At 44.0% G+C, this 27,000-nt stretch overlaps 2 protein-coding genes and 1 long non-coding RNA gene across 4 annotated transcripts in view; all 3 read left to right on the top strand.

Moving 5' to 3' along the window:
- LOC133138098 (receptor tyrosine-protein kinase erbB-3-like) overlaps positions 1–9,857 on the top strand; it is a 33,705-nt gene extending 23,848 nt beyond the window's left edge. Inside the window, exons 23-28 of the mRNA XM_061256555.1 lie at positions 275–421; positions 2,429–2,526; positions 2,676–2,843; positions 3,519–3,590; positions 3,903–4,119; positions 7,155–9,857. Coding sequence (XP_061112539.1) covers positions 275–421; positions 2,429–2,526; positions 2,676–2,843; positions 3,519–3,590; positions 3,903–4,119; positions 7,155–7,993 — 1,541 coding nt within the window. The 3' untranslated portion in view covers positions 7,994–9,857. The remainder of the gene's footprint in view (positions 1–274; positions 422–2,428; positions 2,527–2,675; positions 2,844–3,518; positions 3,591–3,902; positions 4,120–7,154) is intronic.
- Positions 9,858–10,504: 647 nt separating this feature from the next.
- LOC133138119 (proliferation-associated protein 2G4-like) lies at positions 10,505–22,351 on the top strand. 2 transcript variants are annotated; one of them, XM_061256608.1, is made up of 13 exons: positions 10,505–10,737; positions 11,931–12,059; positions 12,577–12,682; positions 12,830–12,899; positions 13,824–13,916; positions 14,092–14,155; positions 14,283–14,361; positions 15,200–15,278; positions 16,783–16,916; positions 17,549–17,643; positions 17,987–18,114; positions 20,358–20,411; positions 20,563–22,351. In XM_061256608.1, the coding sequence occupies exons 1-13, from the start codon at positions 10,650–10,652 to the stop codon at positions 20,623–20,625; spliced, it is 1,182 nt and encodes a 393-aa protein (XP_061112592.1). In that variant the 5' UTR covers positions 10,505–10,649; the 3' UTR covers positions 20,626–22,351. The 2 variants fall into 2 exon arrangements, with proteins under 2 accessions (XP_061112592.1, XP_061112593.1); XM_061256609.1 differs by having other exon boundaries at positions 10,659–10,788.
- Positions 22,352–24,525: 2,174 nt separating this feature from the next.
- LOC133138139 (uncharacterized) lies at positions 24,526–26,120 on the top strand. Its single transcript, XR_009709676.1, has 4 exons — positions 24,526–24,631; positions 24,754–24,780; positions 25,677–25,699; positions 25,805–26,120. It is a non-coding gene; the product is annotated as an uncharacterized LOC133138139 (long non-coding RNA).
- The last annotated feature ends 880 nt before the right edge of the window (positions 26,121–27,000 follow it).

Genomic DNA, 27,000 nt, shown 5'->3' with positions numbered 1-27,000 from the left:
TTTTAGTGTTGTGTGATGTGTATGTATGTGTGTGTCTGTGTGTGTGTGTTTTAGTGTTGTGTGATGTGTATGTATGTGTGTGTCTGTGTGTGTTTTAGTGTTGGGTGACGTGTATGTATGTGTGTGTCTGTGTGTGTTTTAGTGTTGTGTGACGTGTATGTATGTGTGTGTCTGTGTGTGTGTGTTTTAGTGTTGTGTGACGTGTATGTATGTGTGTGTCTGTGTGTGTGTGTGTTTTAGTGTTGTGTGATGCTCACATACTGCTTTTCTGCAGGGGTCACAGTGTGGGAGATGATGTCATTTGGGGAGGAACCATACACTACGACACGCCCCCAGGAAGTGCCTGACCTGCTGGAGAAGGGGGAGCGCCTGGCCCAGCCCCCGATCTGCACCATCGATGTGTACATGGTCATGGTGAAGTGTGAGTGCCTGTCCTCTTACACTCTCTCACACACACACACACACACATACACACGCATACATACACACACATACATGTACACACACATACATACATACACACACTCACACACATACATACACATCACACAACACACACATGTGTACACACACACACTCACGCATGCACACACACTCTCACACACACACACACTGGCCTGACAGAATATGCTCATCTTGTGGGGACTGCAGAGTAATCAGTAATGGCAATGCCCAGAGTGGGCTAGGCTATACCGCACAGCCTGAATCCATGGGGACTGTTTATCAACTGGTCCCCTCTGGAACTGTCACTTTGAATACACAACACAGCAATAATAATAATTGTTATTATTATAATATGCACGTAATCAATGCACTGCACCAAAAACTGAAAGGAAATATGAATTAATTCAATTACATTCAATTACAGGGATACAGTAGTGTGCAAAAATTGGGGCACCTCTGGTCAAAAAGCCTTTTACGATTAATATCTAAGTGAACAGAAGCTTACCTGACCACTAAATGGTACAACGTAAAACATGACACATTTCTTCAAATTTTAAAGCAATATTACTTTTTATTTTTATTTTTTACAGTTTAAAAATAATACAAAATGGAAAAGTGCCCTGAGCAAAAGTTTGGGAAACTCCTCCTTGGGCAACTATAACAGCTGGTAAATGCTTCCTGTAGCCAACTAAGAATCTTTCAATTCTTGCTTATGATTTTTCCCCATTCTTCCTGGCAGAACATATTCCTTGGCCTCCTTGAATGTATGGCATGTATGAGATCTCTCCACAGATTTTCACTGTTTGGCCATTCCAAAACCTTCATCAGTCTTTCCTGGAGGTATTTCATGGTTGAATTTGAGGTACGCTTTGGATCATTGTCTTGCTGGAATATCCAACCTCTCTTCAATATCAATGTCCGGACTGACCAAACATTAGCCTCTAGAATTTCCATTATTCCCTTCACTCTCACAATATTTCCTGTGCCCCCAGCTGCCACACAACCCCAATGCATAATGGATCCACCTCCATGCTTCACAGTTTCTCCAAACATACCTTATTTGGTGGTGGCCACAAAGTTAAATTTTGGTTTCATCAGTCCAAAGCACATTGTTTCAAAAGGCTTCCGGCTTCTCAATGTTTTCCTGTGCATACTTACTGATGACTAATTTTGTGTTGAGGTTGTTTTTTCTGGCAACTCTGCCATGTAGGTCTTTGTAGGTTAAAGTATGTTGTATTGTTGTCCTGTGAACAGCCATATCTTTGTTTGCAGCTCTTTTGCAGTGATGCGTCGGTTCTTCTGAGCATTTCCCACCAGGTCTCGGGTCATTCTATCTTTCTATCTATCTTTCTTGGTCTACCAGACCTTGTCTTGAAGTCAACTGTTCCATTTAACTTCCATTTTCTAATAGTGAAAATAGGTTGTTTGAAACATTGAGAGAGTTTTTGTAGCCGTGGTGTAAATTAACCATCTTCATTCTGAAATACTTGGACAACTGTTTAGCGGAACCCATGGTTGTTAACACCAGACAGAACAGCCACTGCAGTTGGATACTTTATGAATAAACCATTTTAGTTACTTCAGAATAAAATGTTCAGCCCTGGCATTATACTCTGCTGACTCATTGAAGCCCTAGCAAGTAAATCACCTGGGTCTGGGCCTTAGTTGTCATCTTCTTAAAAAGTAACAAAACATTATCCAAAAGGGTTCCCAAACTTTTGCACAGGGCCCTTTCCTTTTTTGTTATAATTTATAAACGGTAAAAAATGAAAATTAAAAGCAATCTTGCTTTAAAATTTGCATGTTTAACTAGGTTGTCCCATTTAGAGTTCAGGTTTGCTTTCGATCACAAACAGATTCATTGCAACAGACATTTAAACCAGGGGTGCCCAAATGTTTGCACCCCGCAGAACAGTTGAATAAATGTCATATCGAGACATGTACTGTGGTCTGCAGTGCCTGAGGTTCCTCTCTTTTCTGACAGGTTGGATGATTGATGAGAACGTTAGGCCTACCTTCAAGGAACTGGCCAATGAATTCACACGGATGGCTAGAGACCCGCCCCGTTTCCTTGTGATGAAGGTAAGGGAAGAGGCCTGGTGGTTGGGGGTAAAGAGAAATTGTGTGGATGGATGCTTTGGCAATACTATGCTGATGTGTGGTCACACCAGCGTATTTGAATCGAATTTAGAATTCAATTCAATCCCTGTCCCCCCAACCCCACCCCCTAGATTCAGAACAGCCCATCAGAACGAGCTGCAGACGAACCCCTCGCGGGAGGAGTGGAGGCGGGGCCAGCAGACCCAGAAGGGGCAGGGCTGGACGATGTCACGGCCACACGCCCTTTTTACTGGTCCCTGAGGAGGAGCGGCTCACGCCAGCGTTCAGAGTCTCACAGGGTAGGGCGATGCTCATCGTCCGATTCAAACCATCCTTCAGTTCTGCTCTGGTCTCACTTGATCCTTCAGCTCTGCTATCGGCTGTTCTGGTCTCAATTCATCCTTCAGCTCTGCTATCGGCTGCTCTAATCTCAATACTTTCTTCAGCTCGGCTATCAGCTGTCTGGTCAGTCTGACTGCTGACACACACACTGTGGGGAGCTCTGCCTCTGAGAAATTAGTTCCAGGTGATTAGCTGTGATTATCCTTATTCTTTCCTCTCCTCTCTTCTTCTCTACCCTCTCTCCTCTCCTTGACCTTTTCTCTTTTCCTCTCCTCCTCTGCCATCTCTCCTCTCTTTTCCTCTACCCTCTCTCCTCTCCTCTACCCTCTCACCTCTCCTCCTCTCTTCTCCTCTACCCTCTCACCTCTCCTCCTCTCCTCTCCTCTCCCCTCTCATTTCTCCTCTCTTCTCCTCTACCCTCTCTCCTCTCCTCTCTTCTCCCCTCTCACCTCTCCTCCTCTCTTCTCCTCTACCCTCTCTCCTCCCCTCTCCCCTCTCACCTCTCCTCCTCTCTTCTCTTCTACCCTCTTTCCTCTCCTCTCTTCTCCCCTCTTTTGTTCATTGACTTTTGGCATTGGCTTTAATGCACCTTTCTCTGGTTCACAGTGTCCCCCTCTCTCTCTCACACACAGAGTGTGAACACTCCGTCCGGCCCTGCAGAGTATCTGCCGATGACCCCCAGCAAAGGAGACACCCCCCTACAGGTCAGTCCCCCCCTGCAGACATTCACAGCCCATGGGCCTTTTCCGGCTGGGGGAGACATTACAGTACAGTTATTTAGCTGACTCTTTTATCCAAAGCGACTTACAGTTGATTCGACTAAGCGGGGGACAATCCCCCCTGGAGCAATGTGGGCGTAAGGGCCTTGCTCAAGAGCCCAACAGCTGCACTGATCTTATTATCTTATCATCTTATCTTTTTGTGGCTACACCGGGGTTTGAACCACGGGCTGACAAATACATGAGACAAATACACCCCCATCCCAGTCCCCCCTGACCCTGCCCCCCTGTCCCCAGGTGAGGTCACCTGGCCCCCGCTTCAGCTCGACAAGGACTGTGTCAGAGAGCTCAGAGGGGCAGAGGGAGAGTGTCTCATTGGCTGGCGGCCTGCGAGGGCTGCGGCCCCGTACGGACAGTGTGAAGGGCCTCCCCCGCCTGGGGACCCCACCCCCAGGTACAGAGGAGGACCCCCACGGATACGTGCTCCTGGGCACAACCCACGCCCCAGAGAGAGGTGAGGCGCGGGGGGCTTTGGTTCGTTTTTATGATTAATGCTCTTTGTTACACATTTTTCTGTGTGTGTGTATACTGCATATGCGTCTGTGTGTGTCAGTTGTGTTTTAGGGGTTTTAGTGTTGTGTGATGTGCATGTACTTGCGTCTGCGTGTGTGTACTGTGTGTGCACACTTACTATGAAAATATACTTGTTAATTGGAGTTATACAGTCTCCTGCATAAGTATTGGAACAGCAAGGTAAATTATTTTGTTTTTGCTATACATTGGTCAAAAGATGTACATGAGATGACAGATCTGAAATTTCTGCTTTTATTTCCTGGTATTTTTATCTAGATTTTTAAAACAACTTAAAACATATTACCTTCTGTATCAGACGATCCAATTTTTAGGTGAGCAAAAGTATTGGAGCATGTGACTGGCAGGTGTTTCATGCTGCCCAGATTTGTCCTGTTAGATTGTTTGGTTAAACAATAAATAGTTCTGAATGTCTACTCTTGGTTTTAGCCTTAGGTTTTGCCTGTGAAGAGTGCATTTGTGTTAGAAAAGATAAACCAACATGAAGACCAGAGAGTGGTCTTTGGGAGAAAAGCAAGCCATTTTGAAGCTTAGAAAAGAGGGGAAATCAGAGTCATTGCACTGGGGCATTGGGGATAGCTTGTACAGCAACTTGTACAACAACCTGAAAAAGAAAGAAAACACTGGTGTACTGAGCAACAGACATCAAACAGGTCGACTAAGGAAAACAATAGCAGTTGATGACAGAAACATTGTGAGAGCTGTGAAGAAAAACCCCAAAACATCAGACATCACAAACAAACAGGGCAGGGTTGAAGGTATCTCAATCAACCATTCAAAGAAGTCTTAGAGAGCAGCAATATAGAGGCTGTATCACAAACTGCAAACCATTCATCAGGAGTAATCAGAAGGCAAAATTACAATTTACAAAGAAGTACAGAGATGAGCCACAAACGTTCTGGACTGGTGAGATAAAGATTAACTTATATCAAAGTTATAGAAAGGCTAAGGTGTGGCGAAAGAAGGGATCTGCTCATGATCCAAAACATATAAGCTCATCTGTGAAGCAATGTGGAGGAAGTGTCATGGCTTGGGCTTGCATGGCTGCTTCTACAGTGGAATCTTTATTGATGATGTATCTCATGCTGGTAGCAGCAGGATGAATTCAGAGGTCTACAAAAACATTCTGTATGCCAACTTATGGAGAAATGCATCCAAACTAATTGGGAGGAACTTCATCATGCACCAAGACAATGACCCAGCACAACAAAGTGTAATGTTCCTGTATTTGTCCTGTGTGTTTTTATGTTTATTCTTGTTATTTATTCATTTTTCATAGATCATTGGTTAGTGTTTTCCATTACAGTTCTCATTTGTCATCCCCTGTTATGTCTGCGTCTGAATGTTACCAGTCTAGTCACTCCCCTGTCTTCGTGTCCCACTATTCGGGGTTTACGTTAGTTTTCGGGTTTTCAACATTCCTTCTAAAAACTCGCGATTCTTACTTCCTGCTTTTTCTTGGTAGTTAAATGTTGTAAAGCACTATTCTTACTAACTACTACTAATCTAGGTATTGTACAGTAATAATCTGATGAATACACTTACTGTCTGTCTAACTAACTGACTAACAATTACTTTTATTGGGTAGTTTAGAAATATTCACGTAACTAACTCACTAACTCTCTTAGATCTCTTAAATCTCTTAGTATTTCTGCACTGTTCTGTTACTCCGCCTCCCTATGCTATCCCTGATTACTCGTTTAGTTTCAGCGAAGTGTTCGCACCTGTCTATCACTACGTCTTCAAGCTATGCAAATGTCTACTCCCTAAACCGGAGCCGTATGTTTTACATGTTGGTTACGTGCATCCAGTCTGCGTTTTCGTCTCCCCTCTATGATTATGTTACTACTCAATTATGTTTCCCCACCTGTTGTCTATTTGTTTAGCCCACCTTTTCCCCAGCCCGCCTAGATTGTCACCTTCCCTCATGTATTTAAACCTCAGTCTCTGCATTGTTCCTTGTCAGAACGTTGATCAGTCTCAGTGCCAAATATTTCGTAAACCTAATTCTTGAGATTCTTGATAGACACCCCTTTGCCTTTTGATTTCCGAGCCTGCCTTGCCCTTTTGTTCTGTTTGCCTTTCTGCATTTTCTGCTTTGTTTTCTGTTTTTGATTTTTGCCTTCGTCCTTCTGTACTTTAGCCTTTTGATTCTCTGGATTTTTGACCCCCTCGCCTGTTTTTCGACTATTCTTTTGCCTTTCGTTTTTGTCATTGTATTGGATCTCCTGGCTACGATTTTGGATTATCCTGTGGTCTGCGTTTGGGTTCTCAGAGCCGTACATAACACAAAGGACTTCATTAGGGAGAAAAAGTGGAAGGTTTTAGACTGGCCAAGTCAATCACCAGATCTCAACCCAATTGAGCATGCATTTCACCTCCTAAAGAGAAGCTTGAAGAAAAAAACACCCCAAAACTAACTACAACTGGAAAAGCCTGCAGTAAAAGCCTGGAAAAACATCACAAAAGAAGAATGCATCCGTTTGGTGATATCAATGGGTCGCAGGCTTGATGTAGTTATTGCAAGCAAGGAATATGCTACCAAATATGAAGTATTTACTTTAATTTACTTTCTGTTTCAATACTTTTGCTTACATAAAAATTGGGTGGTCTGATACCAAAGGTGCTATGTTCTAAGTAGTTTAACACATTGAGGTGTAAATACCAGGAAATAAAAGCTGAAATTCTGAACACTCAACCCCAAATGCATTCAGTGTATTGCAAAAACAAAGGAATATACCTTGCTGTTCCAATACTTTTTGAGGGGACTGCATTCATATTATCCTGTAGTTCCTGCTCCCCTGCTCCTGCTGTATATATGTGTACGCTTCTTTCTCATTGGACAGGAGCATCTGCTAAATGAATGTATTGCAATGTGACATTACTTGGGTACAAGAACGTTTAAGTCATTGTCTTAGGCCTTGTTTTAAAATGAGCTCTTCTGTAACTTCATTGCAGACAGTCTCCTGTCTCGATCAGCCACACGAGATGCTCCGCCTGGTGGGAGGGGCTCGAGGGGTCCTCTGACTCCGCCCAGATCCTTCACAGACTCTGCCTCCGAGGCGTACGAATGCATGGACAGCCAGACTCCACTGCGCCCTCTCTCTCTCTCGCCCCGGCAGAGCAGCAGGAAGCAGGCCATCCTGCCCTGCAGTACCTGTCTCTCAACAAGTGGGGGAGCTGCAGAGCAGCAAAACCTGGGAGAGAATGCAGCAGAGCGCAATGACATGTCGCAGCCAGCAGAGGGAGACAGAGACAAGGAAGAGGAGACTGCAGACTTTCCCAGAGCAGATTCTAAAGGCCAATCAGAAGCAGATTCAGTGCAGTACGAATGCATGGACGCCCAAAACATTGATCTTAACTGCAGTGAATGTGAGGACAACCCCCAAAAGAGGGGCGACCAATTGGCAGGGGCAGAGGGAGAGGATGGAGTTGAGCAAAGGGAGGGAAGCGAGAAGAGTGAGGAAGAGGAGGAGGAAGAGTATCAGTACTCAAACAACCAGCCCAGACTGCAAGGGAGGGTTGGGGTCGAAGGTTGCTGCGCTGGAGAAGCAGAGCTGTTTGAGTACGAGGAGATGGAGGCGCTGGCTGTGGCCCGTGACGGCCAGGGAGACCGGGCGGAGTACCAGAACGTGCGGGAGGTGGGGGGGCCTGGGAGGGGCCTGCAGGCAGGGGTTAGGGGGCCCCTGAGGGTGCGGGCGGGGGTGGGGGAGCCGGGCGGGGGGGACTGCTCCTTTGACAACCCTGAGTACTGGCACAGCCGTCTACTGCTGAAGCCGAAAGCTGTACGCACGTAACGGTCAAAGCCCCACGATGTACAGATGTAACGGTCATAGCCTGACGCTGTACAGATGTAACAGTTAAAGCCTGCCGCTGTACAGACGTAACGGTCAACGCCCCACGCTGTACAGACCTAACAGTCGAAGCCCCACGCTCTACAGACCTAACAGTCAAAGCCCCACGCTGTACAGATGTAGCGGTCATAGCCTGCCACTCTACAGATGTAACAGTTAAAGCCTGCCGCTGTACAGACGTAACGGTCGACGCCCCACGCTGTACAGACCTAACGGTCAAAGTCCCACGCTGTACAGACCTAACGGTCAAAGTCCCACGCTGTACAGATGTAACGGTTAAAGCCCCATGCTGTACGGTCAATGCCTGCCGCTGTACAAAGGGTCAGGAACAGAAAGTGTGGAGGGAGAACCACACCAAAAGATACCTGGCTTTCACCTTTAAGCTTTTTTTGTGACTGGAAGGGTCAAACCCTTCCTTTTATCAGGCAGTTAAAGTTAACTATTTCGGTCCCAAGAGTGCCTTATCGCACTCAAGCGTAACTACTGTAAAATCCTGACCTTATACCTTTTCAACCAATCAAAACGACTGCTATACTATTGATTTGAGCCCCTATTAAAAACCTACTAAATTATCTCAATTTTCTCAACCAAAGTCAAAACCCCTTGGGACTTGGGTGGAGCCTCTTCATTCTGGGCTTGGGACCAAACGGGTTTACACACGATTCCTCACATCTGTCTGAAAGCCAGTTTGCTGCTGTGCTGTTGTTTTTCTGTTCCTTTTTTTACAGTATTCTGACTGCAAATCAAAGGGGAATAAATCAATCCACCTGTTATCATGCTGAAAATAAATTTAGCTGTGTGTTCTTACATGACAGGCAAGTATTTCCATATTTCTGATTTTAAATAAGGTTCTACACTTACACCATAGGCCTAAGTGTACACAACCTGTGTGTATGTGCAAGTGAAGGACACCCAGTGAGCACTTTATTAGGTATTTTATATTATTCTTTATATATTATTTTATATATTAGGCTATTATGTTTTCTGCTGCTGTAGCCTATCCACTTAGAGGTTGTGTGTGTGTGATGCATTATGTGTTTGAGATGCTCTTCTGCATACCACTGCAACCAATATGTGGTTATTTGCATTACGCTCACCTTCCTCTCTGCTTCGACCAGTCTGGTCGTTCTCCTCTGACCTCACTCATTAACAATACAATTTTGCCCACAGAACTGCTGCTCACTGGATGTTTTTTGTTTTTCGCACCATTCTCTGTAAACTCTAGAGACTGTTGTTTGTGAAAATCCCAGAAGAACAGCAGTTTCTGAGTTACTCAAACCACCCTGTGTGGCACCAACAATCATTGCACGGTCAAAGTCACTTAGATCACATTTCTTCCCCATTCTGACATTTGGTCTGAATCAACTGAACCGCTTGACCATGCCTGCATGCTTTTATGCATTTAGTTGCTGCCACATGATTAACTGATTAAATATTTGCTTTAACAAGATGGTATACAGGTCTACCTACTAAAGTGGTCACTGAGTGTATATTACTGTGTTAAGTGCAGGATAATAAAGGAAATATCATTGTGGAAGATGGCAGAAGATGTTGTGTACACTCCTCATATCAGAACTAATTGCACAGCCGTTGGGCCCTTGAGCAAGGCCCTTAACCCTGCATTGCTCCGGGGGAGGATTGTCTCCTGCTTAGCCTAATCAAGTGTATGTCGCTCTGGATAAGAGCGTCTGCCAAATGCCAATAATGTAATGTAATGTAATTATATTATTGTGTGTTTTTTATATCAATATGTATTTTTTTAATTATGAGAATTAAAATATACAAAATATAATTTTTTAAAATAGAATTTCTGTATGGAGTAAAACTTTTTTTTGAAGTATTTGTTTATTAAATTGTGAATTTGTGTTTTTATTTGGCTCATCCTGTACTCCACATAATCCCCCCTCCCGGCTAGCTTTAGTGAATTCCCATGGAAAGAGCAGTCCTGCAATTAAACACAACTGCTAGATTAATTCAAGAGTTTCTGAGACAACCCATGATATCACACAGCTATATACTGCGTATATTTTGTCATTCATAAGAATATGTACAGCCTGTAATGTAATGAGAACAGTTATTTTGTATTCATTAACGCAACAAACAACGTTGTAGCTGGACCTAATCAAGTAGCTTCACTTGTCATAAATACAGTATGTTATGACATATACTGTAGGAAACAAAATTGTGACGCTTAATTTTTTACGGTTGGTCAGACTTCTTGTAACCTCCTTCCGTTTCTATTAATTTAGGCTACAGGTTTCAACGATCTTGAAAACATTGTTACAAAATCATGAATAAAGGCAGATGTAGGGACGAGACTTAATCACGTTCGCCATAACTTTACTGAGCTTGAGTTTATTTCATAGGAGCGGTTACGAATCCGACTCTGAGTCTGCAGTCGATAAAAGGTATATGTATTACGTAACGCTCATACCGCTCTGCAAAGATGTCCCACTCGGTTTCCTTCGGCGGTTACGTGTCTGCGTACACACGTTGTGGGAGGAGCAAAGAAGGCAGTGCCAGAGCAGCGCATCCGTGTGAACGGCTTCGAGTCTGACGCACCGGGGACGACTGAAGTTAGAAAGCTTCCAGAAGAAAGATGTCCGGAGACGACGAACAGCAAGAGCAGACCATCGCCGAAGACTTGGTGGTGACCAAGTACAAAATGGGGGGTGACATCGCCAACCGTAGGTGTACTGTCTGCCTGGATTTGGGATTTGGGATGTAATTTCGACGAGGTGACTGTACTATAAATCGCCATTTAGTTCACGGCCATGTGCCGTATGTGGAAACTGAGATAACGTGCACGGGAGTGGGAGGTTTGCAATAATGGCCTAGCCAAGCATCGATTTGTTTAAACTTGGGTGAAACTTGTTCACTAAATGCACCCCGTGGGTTGCAGTGTATCTGTCTAACACCAAAGAGCAATGATAATTTTTTGCATCATTGATCGGTTTCCTTTGCCATTACCTGTCTAATTGTTCACTAGCTTGTAGCATGCTGGATATCTTCTTTCTGTACACTTTGCGTAAAGTAAGCTTGCATTTAACGATCCGAGTTGTCAACTACTCATTTGCCTAGTGCTAATGAGCACATTGCTATCCATAGCATTTGGAACACTTGCTAGCTAAATAGGCAAGCTTGCGAACTCAAGTGGCAGCATACACGACAGCACAGCGATTGGCGTTATCTAACTGCCCTACCAACCAAAGCTTGGTTGCTCGCCAGATTAAACAAAGAAACGGTACAGTCGGTCTTATGATAAAATATATCACGCTCTAACGTTACCACAAATGCCCACAAACTATTCTCCTAGTTTGTTTTGAAGATGTGAAAGTTGTCCAAGTTTGTCGCATGAACCCGCCACTTTGTCCCTCGTCGCACTGATTCGTATTTTTTCGTAAGTAATGGAAAAGCACGGTTTTATTGGTTTATTGTGAGGTCAACTTTATTAATTGTGCATAGGAACCTGACGTTTTCTAGATGGTGACTGAAGTGTGGAATATCGGTGGTCAAGGTGTTCAGCTAGAAACCCAGTGGCGTTAGTGCCTCCCACGGATTTGATCGAGGCATTGGTTATTGGGCCAATACTCAGCCAGTCTTTTGACTCTTTCGCACAAAAATCTACAGCCAGGAACCGCACCCGAGCTTGTAAACCGTGTAGCAATTGTTGTTGACATGTTGCTTCATTGTATACGCAACGTTAATGCCATTAACTTGATTTATTTGCCATTCCACCGGGTCTCCTCTTGGGAAACCCCCGAGGTGACCAACGCAATCGATGTTATTGTGCTCTTAAACTTTGTTCTTATTCTTCTGTTCTGTGTTTTTTTACTTTATAATTGTCCTTTCCGTTTGCCCACAATTTGACACTTTTCAGAGGCCTTGCGTGCAGTGGTGGAGGCAGCCAAAGTGGGCGTGTCTGTGCTGTCTCTCTGCCAGAAAGGCGATGACCTCATCATGGTGGAGACAGGAAAGATCTTCAAGAAGGAGAAAGAGATGAAGAAAGGTGAGTGGATGGATGGAGAGAGAGAAAGGTACAGATGTAGCCAAGCAAAGAGGCATGTGCATTGGCATCCACTGCAAATGACAGCTTCATTCCCAATGTGCTCCTGATGCACAGATGGTCTAAAGAGAGACCTCTGTCTAGGATAGGAGGATGATGACTTCACCGCTATGGGATAATGGGGTGGAAGGTGATGACATCACTATGGGATATTGAGGAGGAGGAGGAGGAGGAGGAGGAGGAGGATGATGATGACGACATCATCACCATGATGGGGAACTGAGGAGAATGATGACAGGGCACAGCCTGTAACGTAGTTGCCAAGCGGTTGGCGGTTGGCTGTTCAACTGTAAAACAAAAGTGTCAGCTAAGTAATATGTAATGTAACATCACCACTATGGGATACTGAGGATAATTATGACATTATTACTATGGGATACTGGGAGGGGATTGAGGACATTGCCATAATTGCCTCTCACCACAGATGTTGAAAGTTTTGTGACTTTATCTCTTCCTCCAGGCATTGCCTTCCCAACCAGCGTCTCGGTGAATAACTGTGTGTGCCACTTCTCCCCTCTGAAGAGCGACCCGGACTACACACTGAAGGAGGGAGACCTTGTCAAAGTGTAGGTGTACATTCCCGTGTGTGTGTGTGTCTGTTTCTGTGTCTGTGTCTGTTGTGTGTGTCTGTCTCTTATATGTCTGTGAATGTTGTCATTTAATGATATAAATAATTCATGCTGGTTTTGAAGTTTTCCTGTGGTCTCCCTCAGGGATCTTGGCGTTCATGTTGACGGCTTCATCGCGAACGTGGCTCACAGCTTTGTTGTTGGAGCGACTAAGGTGAGCAGCCTCCCCTCTTGAACACCCCTTCAGGTTTCGTTTTGTCTCTTCCTCCATTTGGGAATGGGCGGTGGGAATCGTAGGCCTGCCCTCACACTTTGCATACAGAGAGCCAAGAGTGCCCTTAGATTTGGTTTTTAAGTGCCTTTTCACATTCCCGGCCTATATGGGCTTAAAAGACGGTTGTATCGAGTGTACATTTCAGTGTGTGAACATTTTAATACAGTACTGTGTGTATCACACAAACAGAAAAGTACAAAATATGAATGCGTAGTTGTGCAATGCATTAAAAGAGTAAATACAATGAAAATAAAGATCTCAATAATGCTTATAAGTATAATATATTTAGCTTTGCTTTCTTTTCAAGTGCTTCACATCGTCCCCTGACTAAAAATACCTTCTGTGCATACTTTTCCTGGTAAAGGGCTAATCTTAAATCATTGTGTATGTGCAAAGTAAACTTAGCTGCTTCAGCTTTCAGTTGTAGAATTTGGGTTCTCACTGGGGCACACGCATGCTTTTGGCTTTGGGTTAAATGGAGGGGGCTGTAGTGTTTTTGAAAACAGCCATGCTTATTTTTGTTATAAGAGAAGAACATGTTCTCTGTCTTCAGTAGAGCGTAGACAGTGGTACATTTCGCCCAAATTGCATGCTGCCAGCTGGTGTGGATCAGGGGTAGACCCCGCACTGACCACAGATACCCTGACAACCAGGCAACGCTGCAGCTAATCTACTAGCCACCATCAGCTAGCCACAGTCAGCACTGGCATAGATACAAGATCTGCGTGCAAGTCTGAAATCCTGCGTTTTAGGAGGATGAGTTGCTGGGCAACCGATGCCGGGGGTCTCTTTGCTCTTCTCTCCCCTGCTAATCCTTGCCCCTCCCTCTTTTCCCATCATGCCCCTCTCGGGCCTTGTTTCCAGGAGACCCCGGCGAGCGGGAGGAAGGCTGACGTCATCACGGCTGCTCACCTGTGTGTGGAGGCCGCCCTGCGTCTGGTCAAACCTGGCAACCAGGTGAGCGCGCCTGGTCAAACCTGGCAACACGGGGATGGCGCTATGCGTCCGCTATGCGGGGACGGAGATTAGCATCTGAAAGCGTCGTTTGATTCCCTACTAATTTGTTCCATATTTTTTCTCACACACACACACACACACACACACACACACACACACACACACACACACACAGAACACGCAGGTGACTGAGGCCTGGAACAAGATCGCCCGCTCATACAAATGCACAGCCATCGAAGGTGAGTGTTGTGTAGCAGCGAATCGCGTGTCTGGGACAGTGCAAAGGTGTTGGCAGAGTCGTGCAGTCGCACCACCATTCCCTCTGTAGTAACTTTCCCCATTACTCATTATCTCACCCTGTGCCAGGAATGCTGTCCCATCAGCTGAAACAGCACGTGATCGATGGAGAGAAGACCATCATTCAGAACCCCTCCGACCAGCAGAGGTGAGGCTGGGAGACGCTGCTTTAGCGACTGCTTTGGATTATTTCATTTTGTCCTCTTTTGCTTTACTTTTGCAGTGAGCTGGGAAGCACCTAGATCCTTATTTCTTTTCCTGTAGCTTTGTAAATCACAAGAGGTAATCTGGTCATGCTATGTGCGAAAAGGTCTTGCAAGTTGTTTACTAAAGGTTGTTTGATCATTTATAACCCCTGATAGTCTTAAATTCTGAAACTGAAAACCGTGCTGAATTGCAGAAGTGATATGCATATACACTCACTGAGCACTTTATTAGGGTATTTATTATTATTTGACTTAATTTTTTGACTTATTGGTCTTCTGGTGCTGTAGCCTATCCACTGAATGAAAATGCCAGGAGATCAGCAGTTTCTGAGATACTAAAACCACCCTGTCTGCCACCAACAATCATTCCACGGTCAAAGTCACATTTCTTCCCCATTCTGACATTTGGTCTGAAAAAACAGCTGAACCTCTTGACCATGTCTGCATGCTTTTATGCATTTAGTTGCTGCCACATGATTGTCTGATTAGATATTTTCATTAACAATCTGGTGTACCGGTCTACCTAATAAAGTGCTCATTGAGTGCATGTGCTGCAGTCAATAGAGCCACAATGGCTGCTACTGCCAGCCTGGGTTAAAGCATCTGCTAAATCAGTGGCTCTCAAGTTCTAGTCCCCCTGTGTATGCTGTGTATGACACTCCCCAAGACCGAACTTGAAAACCATTGTGCAAGTACAGCAATGAGCCTGGAAATGGAAATGTGTTCGCATTGTACATGCTCTGGGTGTTGTGATTGGTTGAGGCTTGTGTCCGTCCGCAGGAAGGACCATGAGAAGGCGGAGTTTGAGGTGAACGAGGTGTATGCGGTCGATGTGCTGATCAGCACCGGGGAGGGCAAGGTGAGTGTGGGGATGGCAGGCATTTATATAGCGCCTTTATCCAAAGCGCTGTACAATTGATGCTTCTCCATTCACCCATTCATACACACACTCACACACCGACGGCGATTGGCTGCCATGCAAGGCCCCGACCAGCTCGTCAGGAGCATTTGGGGGTTAGGTGTCTTGCTCAGGGACACTTCGACACAGCCCGGGCGGGGGATCGAACCAACAACCCTCCGACTGCCAGACGACTGCTCTTACTGCCTGAGCCATGTCGCCCCATAGTTTAGTATTTAAAACCACAAAACGTTCACAAAGAGCAGCAGGGTCCCTAACCCGTCCCAGTCTGCCTCCTGTGGTCAGCTCTGTGTGCTAACATGGCCAGTGGTGAATGTGTAGCCTACGTGGAGAGAAAACAATAATGAAGGAGAGGGAGAGGGACCCGTAAATAACAAAAAACTAACTAATTTAGAAGATTAACAGGGTTCTCAACAGGTGTGGAAAGACTTTTGACTGGGTCTCAGAGACACAGGTTACATGGGCTCAGAGGTTTTCACAACGTCATTCGATAATTATGCAAAAAGATATGTCACGTCACGTGGGAAATCACTTTTGGAACATTCATTCATTCATTAATTCATTATCCTAACCCGCTTATCCTGGGCAGGGTCGCGGGGGGCTGGAGCCTATCCCAGCATACATTGGGCGAAAGGCAGGAATACCCTGGACAGGTCGCCATTCCATCGCAGGGCACACACACCATTCACGCACACACTCATACCTACAGGCAATTTAGACTCTCCAATCAGCCGTTATAACATGCATGTCTTTGGACTGTGGGAGTGCCCAGAGGAAACCCACGCAGATGCGGGGAGAACATGCAAACTCAGAGAGGCCCCGGCCGACTGGGATTCGGACCACTGCACCATCTGTGCCATCCAACAGCTTGGAAAAATAGCAGTGTGATCCTAAAACAAGCAGACTGACCAAAGTTGCAATTTTTCTCCTTGAATAAGTAGGGAACACAAACTGAAAGCTCTAGCATGATATGAAAAGCTCAAAAACACAATAAATATATGCGTGTGCCTTTAGAAATCCCATTGCGTCAGCGGCTTGTTGAAGTGCTGAAGTCCACATTGAAAGATACTTTTTCGTGGAGTTTCCAAAGCAGTAAATCACGCCTTTCAGGTTTACGGCAAGCTAGCAGGCAGGCTGTCCATCACCGCTGACAGCGTTGCTTATATAGCGTTTCCATCTAGCGGCTCCTCTCACGCAACTAAAACAGATGGATATTTACTGAATCAGTTTAGGTTCATTATCTCACTCAGGGTTCAAGCAGTTCTCCAACACTGTTTGCTATACAATCTGACGCCAGCGACGCAGTGTTGTCAGCTACCGGCTAATGGCTGTGCTACCTGCTCCCATGTTGGTGATTCTGGCAAAGGGGACAGAACAGCCTGATTTAAAGTCTGTGTGAAGGAGCATGCTCAGTATTGTGGACCCCCCCCCCCCCCCCCCACAGGCCAGGGACAGCGGCCAGAGGACCACCATCTACAAGCGGGACCCCAGCAAGCAGTACGGCCTGAAGATGAAGACTTCCCGCGCCTTCTTCAGTGACGTGGAGAAACGCTTTGACACCATGCCCTTTACACTCAGGTACATTACACTGCAGATACTTCAATTTACAGACACTAATCTCAGGTACTTTAAACTACTGACACTTTACTCTCAGGTACTGTACTCTGCAGACACTTTACTCTCAGGTGCTTCATACATCAGACACTAATCTACAGACACTTTACTCTCAGGTAATTTAGTCTACTGACACTACACACAAGTAACTTAAATTACAGACACTTTAATATAGACACTTTACACTAAGGTACTTTAAACTACAGACGCATTACTCTCAGGTACTTTAATTTACAGACACTTTCTTCTTAGGTGCTTTACACTGCAGATACTTTCATCTACAGACACTTCACACAAGGGTACTTTACACTACAGACACTACACATAGTTACTTTAATCTACAGACATGTTACTTTCATGTACTTTAAACTGCAGACACTAATCTACAGACACTTCACACTTGGGTACTGTAAACTACAGATGTGCTACTCTCAGGAACTTTAATCTACAGGCAGTCTACTTCTGTTTTTTTGGTCTTTAAACCTTCATTTGTGTATTAAAAGGAAAAAAGATTTGAAACAATTCAAACCGCCCCACTTCCTGTTTTTCATATTCTCGTTCTTTCTGCCCCCCCTTCACTACCCCCCCCCCCCCAGAGCGTTTGAGGATGAAGGCAAGGCCCGTCTAGGTGTGGTGGAGTGCGCCAAACACGAGCTAGTGCAGCCCTTCAACGTCCTGCAGGAGAAGGAAGGTGAGCCTCCCATAACATCGGAAATATAGCACATTACTATTGTTAATGATCATAATAATAGTGTTGTGGATTGATATTCACCTTAAGATCTCAGGGCTGTGTGGGCATGCACATGAACACACACTCGCACACATGCTCATGTGCTCACACATACCCACAGATACACTCTTGCTTACACTGGGTCCATTTTAAAACATTAGCCACAGGAAGAGCTTATAAAGCTTAAATATATACTTGTTATCTTTGTTTGTTTCATGTATTGTTTAACTTTTTGTACCTTTGACCTGCTCTGTTGTTATTGTAATGTAATTAAAGTGCATGTAAAAGCTGTGGGTCTGTGCAGGGGAGTTTGTGGCCCAGTTCAAGTTCACCGTGCTCCTGATGGCGAACGGCCCCATGAGGATCACGAGCGGACCGTTCCAGAACGAGCTGTACAACTCTGAGCACGACGTCCAGGACCCGGAGCTCAAGGTAACGCACGGGACCCTCCCCCCGCACACCGGAACGCCTGGGGGTCCTGCGTCACGGAGGGAAAGCATAACTGGCACTCGGTGTACAAATAATGTGTATGTGGTAATGACTCCCGTGGAGGAAACAGAAGTTCACATTCAAAAAGGACACAACATCCTTACAAAAGTACCAACAGCACAGAGGGTAAAGGCACAGATAAGATCATTTACCTTTCTACAAGTACATATAGCATGCTGTGTGTGTGCGTGTGTGCGTGTGTGCGTGTGTGCGTGTGTGCGTGTGTGCGTGTGCGCGTGTGCGCGTGTGTATATACTTTTTCACGTATACAGTGCCGTGAAAGTATTTTTCCCCTTCTGGCATTATTAAGCAGTTCTGCAAAAGAAGAGTGGGCTCAGATTCCTCCACAGTGATGTGAAAGACAAATAAAATTATTGGAAATGTTTGGTTGTGGTTGCTGCTGAAGGTGGTGCAGCCAGTTATTATGTTTGAGGGGGCAATTCCTAAATCAAAAAGCGTTAGATTTTTTTTTTTTTTTTCATGAAATTATCTAATAATTTTAAAAATGTGTTGTGCGTTTACTCTGGTTCTCTTTGTCTAATATTACATATTGTCTATTCAGTGTGACAAATGTGCAATAATAGAGGCATAAGGAAGGGGGGAAAAAAACCTTTTCACGGCACTGTATATGCAGGTAGTGGTGATAAAAGATAGTCCTCTGGGGACACAAGTACACTAAAAGCAGCTGCTTCCACACATTACATTTTTTACATTACAAGGCATTTAGCAGGCTAGGGTCCAAAAAATTGTATTTTGGCTTAAGAAAAAAACGGGAATTGTGAAGGAGCTATTCTTTCCAGGACTCTTGATAAAAATGGCAGTTTGAAGAATTATATTCATGAAAATATCTAAATTATGCTTATAACCAGACAATACCAGATATAGGATTCTCTTTGATTATCTATCTCTTTACATTGAAGAGGGTGTGTCTCTTTCTCTTTGTGTTTGTGTGTTACATTACATTACATGGCATTTAGCAGACGCTCTTATCCAGAGCGACGTACGACGAAGTGCAGATCAAACACAGAAACAAGTGTGAAGAGGACCTGAGAGGACAGTACAGTTCCGAGTCCTAGTGTAAACAGAGATAATCAGAACCCTTGAAGAATACAATAAACTTCCAAACTAGCATACCACAGTTGACAGCTAGAATACCCCAAGTACAACAATACAATAACTAACACAAAACACAACAATATCTATATATAACTATATAAGTGCCATTACAGTCTATGGCATATATAAGGCTAATCATGGTGGTGAGTTAAGGAGGGAAAGGTGCAGCCTGAAGAGATGAGTCTTCAGTCTGCGTTTGAAAGTGGTCAGAGACTCTGCCGTTCTGACATCCACAAGGAGGTCATTCCACCACCGTGGGGCCAGGGCAGACAGCAGACAGACACAGTTGTGGTTCCTGTGTTGAATAATATATCCCAGCATGCTCAGGGCCTGTTGTGGGTGATTAGCATGATGGATGATGACACTGCAGGGACGTTGAAAGAGTGCTGATTGCCAGGTCACGTGATGTAGTATCGGCTCTGACTTTTTGCGTCGACGTGGCTCCTTCCTTTCGTGCCCCGGCCTTGCGTTCCTGCCAGGAAGGGTGTTGGGGACGAGACCGCCCCTGTTCGCCGACCGCATTCACTCACGGTGCTTTGATGAGCGTGACGGTGATGCAATCTTTATCCCGCGGTCTTATCAGTCACCAGATGTAACCCAGTCGAGTGCTTATGATGGGTGACTAATGGCTAATAAAGGACGATTCCTAATCTTAAAGCAATAAAAGCTCATTGTTACAAAAATGATGTTGGTAGGGGTTCATTCTGGGGAACTGGAAACTGTTTGAATTAAGTGTAAAGTGGTCACCTCTGAGCTGTGACACAAAATACTAGGCCTGTTTTAATTTCAGTACATGGCATAATTAATAATAGAATCAAGGAGGCAATCACTGTCCAAAAATCCCTGTTTATTCCTATTAATGTCCAAAGAAAATTTTCAGAGGTCAGAGGAGAAGGGCCAGCAAACATTGCGACAGTGGTATGCAGAAGAGCATCTCTGAACAACAACATGTCAACCCTTTAAGTGGATAAGCTACAGCAGTAGAAGTTAAGAAAATAGAAAATAAGTCTAATAAATACCTAATAAAGTGCTCACTGAGTGTATATACCTAAAAATGATTCTCTTTTCAGGCCCTGCTCCAGAGCTCAGCAAGCCGCAAGACACAGAAAAAGAAGAAAAAGAAGGTTGTTATTATCGTTAGTTTCTTTTAGTTATAAGACGCTAAATGCTGCATACTCATCTCTAAGCCGGTTTTATCACAATCATAAATGTATGTCGATGACGTATAACTTTCTGACTCGTCCTGCTCTCGGCTTTCTGCGCGCTCTCATTCAGGCCTCCAAGAACGCCGAAAACATGCCGGGACCCGCAACCGAGGAGACGGAGACCACCGAGTAGACCCGCTCCAGCACTTCACACAAAACCCACACACCGCAGACGTCCCGAAGAAGCAAGAGCGTCCAAGAGACGGGAACAGTGCTCCACCCTGCCACCTCACCAAGCCTGTTCACCCAGAACCCCCTCCCTTACGTTCCCTCTCCCAGCATCCCCGGCATTGGACCGGGACAAGGGGTTCGTCCTCAGACCCCTTTGTGTGATAAAGATAGTAAGGAAAAAAAAAAAAGTGTACGGTGACTTTTTGTCACCCGAATATACTTAATTGACTGCTCAGTTTGCCTTGTGTACATGGGAAACATGACTGTTCAACGGCACTTTGTACCTAGTCCCCGAGCCCCCCCCCCCTCCCATTTACCATCGTTTACCAGACAAAATATTTAGAGATAAATGGTTGTTTTGTCTACTTGTTTGAATTATTACACATCTTTAGTCATTAGAAACCCCATATTTGGGTTTGATGCAATTAACTGACCAAATGACCCTTAAGTTATTTCGTATTGTATGAGGAAACAAACTGACGCACTATTTAAGTGCTAAATCGCTGGCACTTAAAGGCATTTTTAAAATTGGCTTCAAATGTGGATCTTTTGGATACTGAAATGTGGTAGTTTTGCATGGGGTGAAAAGCCACAGAGGGAACTAAACCTCAGATATAACTGAAGGTGAATTCCCCCGTCTTCTGAGTTCCTTCCTTTTGAGGTGAAAACACAGATAGGGGGCACTCTTCCACCTGAGTAAGTGTCCTCCCAGGTCTCCCGTCGACTCAAATAAATCCAGAGAGGAAGAGAAACTTTGTATTTGAGTCCTGCTTTTGAGTTAGGAGGTTAAACTTTTCTCCCTTCTTGAAAATGATCTTGCACTTGCCCTTGCCCTCTGTGCCTGCCATGACAGTCTGATAATTAATAATTACTAGTCCCTTTAATACTGCTTTTTCTGTTTTCTGTTCTTCCTCAAATTAAATAATTCCATTTTATAGTGTTCGTTATTTGACTATATACTGTACATTTCTGCCCTCTAAAACATACTTGGTGACAAATACATTTAAAGTTACCAGAACTCTTTTTTAAAAAAGTGATACTCCTACAAGTCTCTTGTATCAGAGTTGTGTTCTGAGCGATTAAGTTGGTTCTAGGGGGACCAATGGAAGTTCAAGTTAAATCTTCCTTGTCGTGAGCTAGTGGGAGGCCAAGAAATTCTGTTATCCTTCAATTCCTGTTGAATTGGTGAGACCTTCAGTCCAATTCTAATTTACAGTTGTAGAATGTACAATTCATAAAACTTCCACGTGACAGATGTTTACTTCAAAACATTTTCGAAGTCTCTTCACTGTTGTGCATCTGATTAATTTTTTTTTAATATAAACAAGGTATCTTGAAGTGACAATGATTCAACATTTTGCAGTTTGTCTCTTGGCTTTTACAAGAGATGGATTTGCTTTCCCATCCTCTTCAATCTACAGTTTGAGATCTTCACCATTAATATCCCTTAGCAGGGAACTTGACCCCCAAGTAAAGTGGTTAAAGGAAGAAGCGGGAAACTACTGGGTATCATGGCTGTGGTCAGAATGGGTCTGATTTCTGATATCTCCCACGTACTATCAGGCAAGAGGCTCTTTTTCACCCTCTTGTCCTTTTTCTTGGAAGGGAGGCTGTGGTTTTGGAGTTGTTTTTTTTGTTACACATTTATGGTCTCAAAAAATTTAAATAAACTTTATAATAATAAACAAGTACTTTTTTATGTCTCTGTTTTTTAATTGAGCATTACATTTGTTGAAATGTCAGGTTAGGTATACTCCTGCCATTGCCTTTGACCCAAGACACTGGCCTCAGAACTGGAGTTGGTCCCTGGGCCCTGCGCTGTGTTTGCCCACTGCTCCTACGTAACTAGGATGCAGAGTACTAATTAAATAAAGTATATCTTATCTAAATATTCTGGGATAAATTCAGGCCAGCAAACAACATGAAACGGGAGTGGCACAAAAGATGGAAACTGAAGGTTTACATAAGTATTCTGCCAGAAACAAAATAGCTTTTCTCTTTACATGCACTGTCCCTTCTCTGATTGGTCTAAATGGCCCATGTGACACTGGCCATGAGACAATAGCATATAGCACACCCTCATTCTGGCTCTGGTTCCGTTCTGGAGTCTCAGAACTTTGGTGCTTTCTGGCAAACCAGCCCAGGTCCATACCAGTTTTTAGCAGAACCAAAGTTTCACCGCCCTCCATCATCAACGGAGGGCGTTGCTCAATGCACAAGACAGGTGGAATATGACACGCCCACTGATGACATCGCGGTTCGCAAGGAAAGAACTACTATTTTTCGGTTCCAGCTGAGAACCAACTTTTCATGTTCCGAACCAATTTATTTTCGGTCTGAACACGCGGGCCGGTTCAAAATTGGGTCGGGGAACTGGAACCGGCACGGAGCCTTGCCGATGTGAAAGGCCTATCAGTGATGCAACTTTTGAAAGTGCCAGTAAAGTTGATCAAATTTCATGTATTCTGAAACTGATCATATTTACTAGCAGTGAAGTATTGACTTAATGACATTGGCTTTGAAGTCAAAACTGCTAAAAGTCACAGAAAATAGACAGTTTTATTAAAAATATTAGTCTTGGGGGGGGGATGCCTTTGGACCCCCCTTATATGAAATGCCTAGTGCCTACAGTCACAGTGAGAAAATAAATATAGGTGAAACACAGGTGACGGGTAACATTTACATATGTCAATTACACAATAAACATGATGTCTAAATGGCCAATGCAGAAGGCAGTATAAAAACGTTGTTGCTTTCAGGATAGTATTACCTAAGATACTTAAATTTGGTTCTTTATGTATACATTTTCTTTTATTTGATTTTGACTGAACAGAGTTTTGAAGATCTTAAATTTATACATTACATTACATTATTGGCATTTGGCAGACGCTCTTATCCAGAGCGACGTACAACAAAGTGCATACCCATAACCAGGGGTGATTATAATAACCACTAGAGTGCCCAGTCTCCAATTTAATCCAAATGTACGGCCTTAAAAATTACATTAATAGACTTGTTTTGTTCCATTATTCTTACATGAGCTTATTGGGAGGTGTAGAAACAATCAACATGGAACTACTTCAAATTTGAAATATGTGTAGACCAGTGGCGTCTCGTGAGCTCAAGATTGGTGGGGTCCAAAACTTTCCTTAAAACGAATTGATCTGAACTCGTTTTCATTCATTTCTGTTGATTAACAAGCGTGCCAATGAAAATACTAAGCAATTGGCAAGTAACACACAGCTTCTTCGTATTTAATGATACATTCAATGTATTCGTTAAATAAAGTAGCCTAGCCAACACTTATCAAAAAAGATTCTAGTCCGTTATCTAGCACGTTAGCTTTCAGAATAACCAATTGTCAACAATCTTGAAACGCGTAAAAAAAGATCTTCCCCACTCCAGTCTATTTTCCGAGTGTGAGTGTGGAGAAAGAATGTATGTGTCCGGAAAGAATTTACACAATTTCGCAATGCAAATAAAAATAAATCCATGAGGCATACTAATAAGGTTGAGGCTACTACTAAACTGCCTAATTGGGGAGAGCTAGCTATAGATATATAAAGTATATATCATTTTGTGAATTACTCGTTGTATTGATGAAGGAAAATCAGGGAATCTCTGCCACTGCTTAGTGATTAAACTAAAGCTGATTTTCTCAATTGTATTAAGATGTTTTTTATTGATTAGTCAGAACATTAGCCCGCTTGTTACTCAATGAGAATGAAAGTCACGTTTTGTGCCCCACCCATTTTTAGCTCACGAGACGCCACCAGTTTAGACTGTGATTGGTAAGGAACACAGACGCCCAAAATAGCTTTGGAATTCAGGGTCAGAACGTTGTGACGAATAAAACTACATTTCCAGTTATCCCTACTTTTGGGCGCTCTGTAATGACGTAAGACTTTGTATAAATAGAATCCAATCGCTTCGTCATATCCTCTTGGAATTGGTGCCATCTTGTGAAGGTACGTGAAATGAGCGGTGCCTAACGTTGGCCTTTTTTTTTGGATTAATAGTATCCAAATGAATCCAGTTGAATTTTTATCCATCCTGTATTGGTATTGACGCATTTTGTCTTTCATTTTAGACACAGCACCACGACATGAGGGCGAAGGTAAGTCATTTTAAGTTTTGCTTTACATCGTAGTTGGTCTGTTTGGTTTGTTGGCTAGATAACTAGCCTTACAGAACTGCGGGGCTCTACAGTGCTTCAATTTTAAGAACATTGTCATTTGCTGGATGTGTGTCATCTGAAAGTAATAGGAGCCCATCTGATGGTGAGACATTGGTGTGCTCCTATTTTTCTCAAACTGGCAGCACGTGCTCCTTAGGGGAAAATATTGGCGTGGAACCCTGCCGTGGGTCGCTAAGGAAGCATGATCTCGCACCTGGAACGGTGCCGTGTATATTGGGTTTTATGCGGAAGAACATTTCGCGAATGCGTTAAATGGGCATTGTTAAAATTAATTTTGACTTGATACAACGCGTGTTAAGTGGCATTGTGCCCTTTGAGAATTTGTATGAATATACACAGTGATTGCCTTCAACATGTGGACGTGTTAGAACGTGTTTGATGCGATTATAGTTAAGTTGGCTAGTTGCGCGACGTTGGCTGGCTCGTTTGCTAACATTACTCGTGCTGAATTTACTAGCTTGCTAATGCTTTTGGTCGCGCAATGAGGAAACCCAAATGTCTGCACGAGGATCTCTAACCGTTTCGTGGTTTTACCGGTTTCTCAGCCATGGCTATAATTCGATGTCTGACCCTTGCTTGTATTGCCAACCTCGCCTAATTCACGCATAGCTTGCGATGGCTCTTATCAGCGAGGCAAAGTACAGGTACACGAAGGGTGTTTATGGTAGGCTGAACACGGCCTAGAAACGCTCCTAATGTGGAAATCAATGTGCTCATTCCCAGTTACGCGCTGTTCTAGCCGGCTAGCCACATTCAGTCATGGTAAACTCTTGTTTGTTCACGAAGTTAACAAACCTGTTTTCCCTCTTTTTCAGTGGCGAAAGAAGCGTATGCGCAGGTGAGAGACCGCTTATTTTCTTGAACATCTGAATCTCTCCCTCCAGTGTAATGTGCTGTGCATTTGCCTGCTGGGAATAACACCCTCCCCCTCTGCTCCCACCAGGCTGAAGCGCAAGAGGCGAAAGATGAGGCAGAGGTCAAAGTAGACTGCCCCCCCTCTCGGCTGCAGCTGCAACCTGCCCCGAGCACAGCCGGAGTTCCCAGAGGGCCTGAAACAGACCCCAAACCGCTGCACCAGCCTCTAATCCTACTACTCCACTGTGGCCAGGGGAGGCCCACCTGAGCCTGCTGTCCCCTGAGAGGCTGAAGTGTTGCCTGAGGCTGTTTCTTTGGGCTGCTCTGGACTCTGGTTACCCACCCACCCTCAAACTGCAGTTGCTTTGTATAAACTACCCCAATAAACTTGTTTTTTAACCTCAGTGCTGTGGTCTCATTGTTTTGTGATTCTGTTTGTCCGAATCTTGCTGCTGCGTGTCTTAATTGGTAATAGACAGTGACTGGGGAAGGACAGGGGCTCCCTAAAACCAAGTGGGCTGCCCAGGGTAAGGTACAATTTTAGGCTTCTAATGGTTGAGAGGAATAGTGGCAAACTCCTTCCAACCACAACACCCCCTTGTCTGTAAATGTGCTGATGACTCAATTGGCTGTGGCAATTGGAACCTATTCAACCGTTGAGTTTTATTGTACAGTTATGTAATTTCTTGGAAAAGGGTGTCAGGCGGTCAACTCTTAACATGAATTTAAGGACTAAATGCAGGCAGAGGGTGTCAGTCAATGGGCCTTTATCAATGATCGGAAGGTAATGTGTTCAAACATGGTCTTGTAACACCTTAACTATTGTACCTTTTATCTGCCATGTTTGAGGAATTGACAAATGGCCAGTTCTGCCCATTTTTGGCTTTATAAAGTGGTCATCAATTATGGTCTGAGCCAATGATTAGTGACATGGATTTTGGTTTGCGCAGCAAAATGTGTATAAGTTTACATGGAGTGAAATGGGTTAATCAGGTTTTTGAACCAATTAATTGTGGGCATGGTAAATTCAGTAGCTACTTTCCAGTAATTAACATCTGCTCCCTCTGTCCAGGACTTGGTTTGTCATCTGCATTTTACTTTTGCCTATGGATTTCTTCAAGCTTGATGTGAGCCCATTTTACCAATTTATCAACCGTGTCCTGGATGGCTGTTGTGTATGCTGTCTTTCAATGTTACTATGCACCTTATCAATTAAAATGGCTGAATATGCAATTGATTGAATGGATCTGTTCTGATTTCAAGATGAAATCAAAAGCCAGCAGA

Source organism: Conger conger, chromosome 10, assembly GCF_963514075.1.
Source record: "Conger conger chromosome 10, fConCon1.1, whole genome shotgun sequence".
NCBI classification, from domain to species: domain Eukaryota; kingdom Metazoa; phylum Chordata; class Actinopteri; order Anguilliformes; family Congridae; genus Conger; species Conger conger.
The sequence above is the reverse complement of the archived record's forward strand: the minus strand, read 5'-3'. Positions and strand labels throughout refer to the sequence as shown.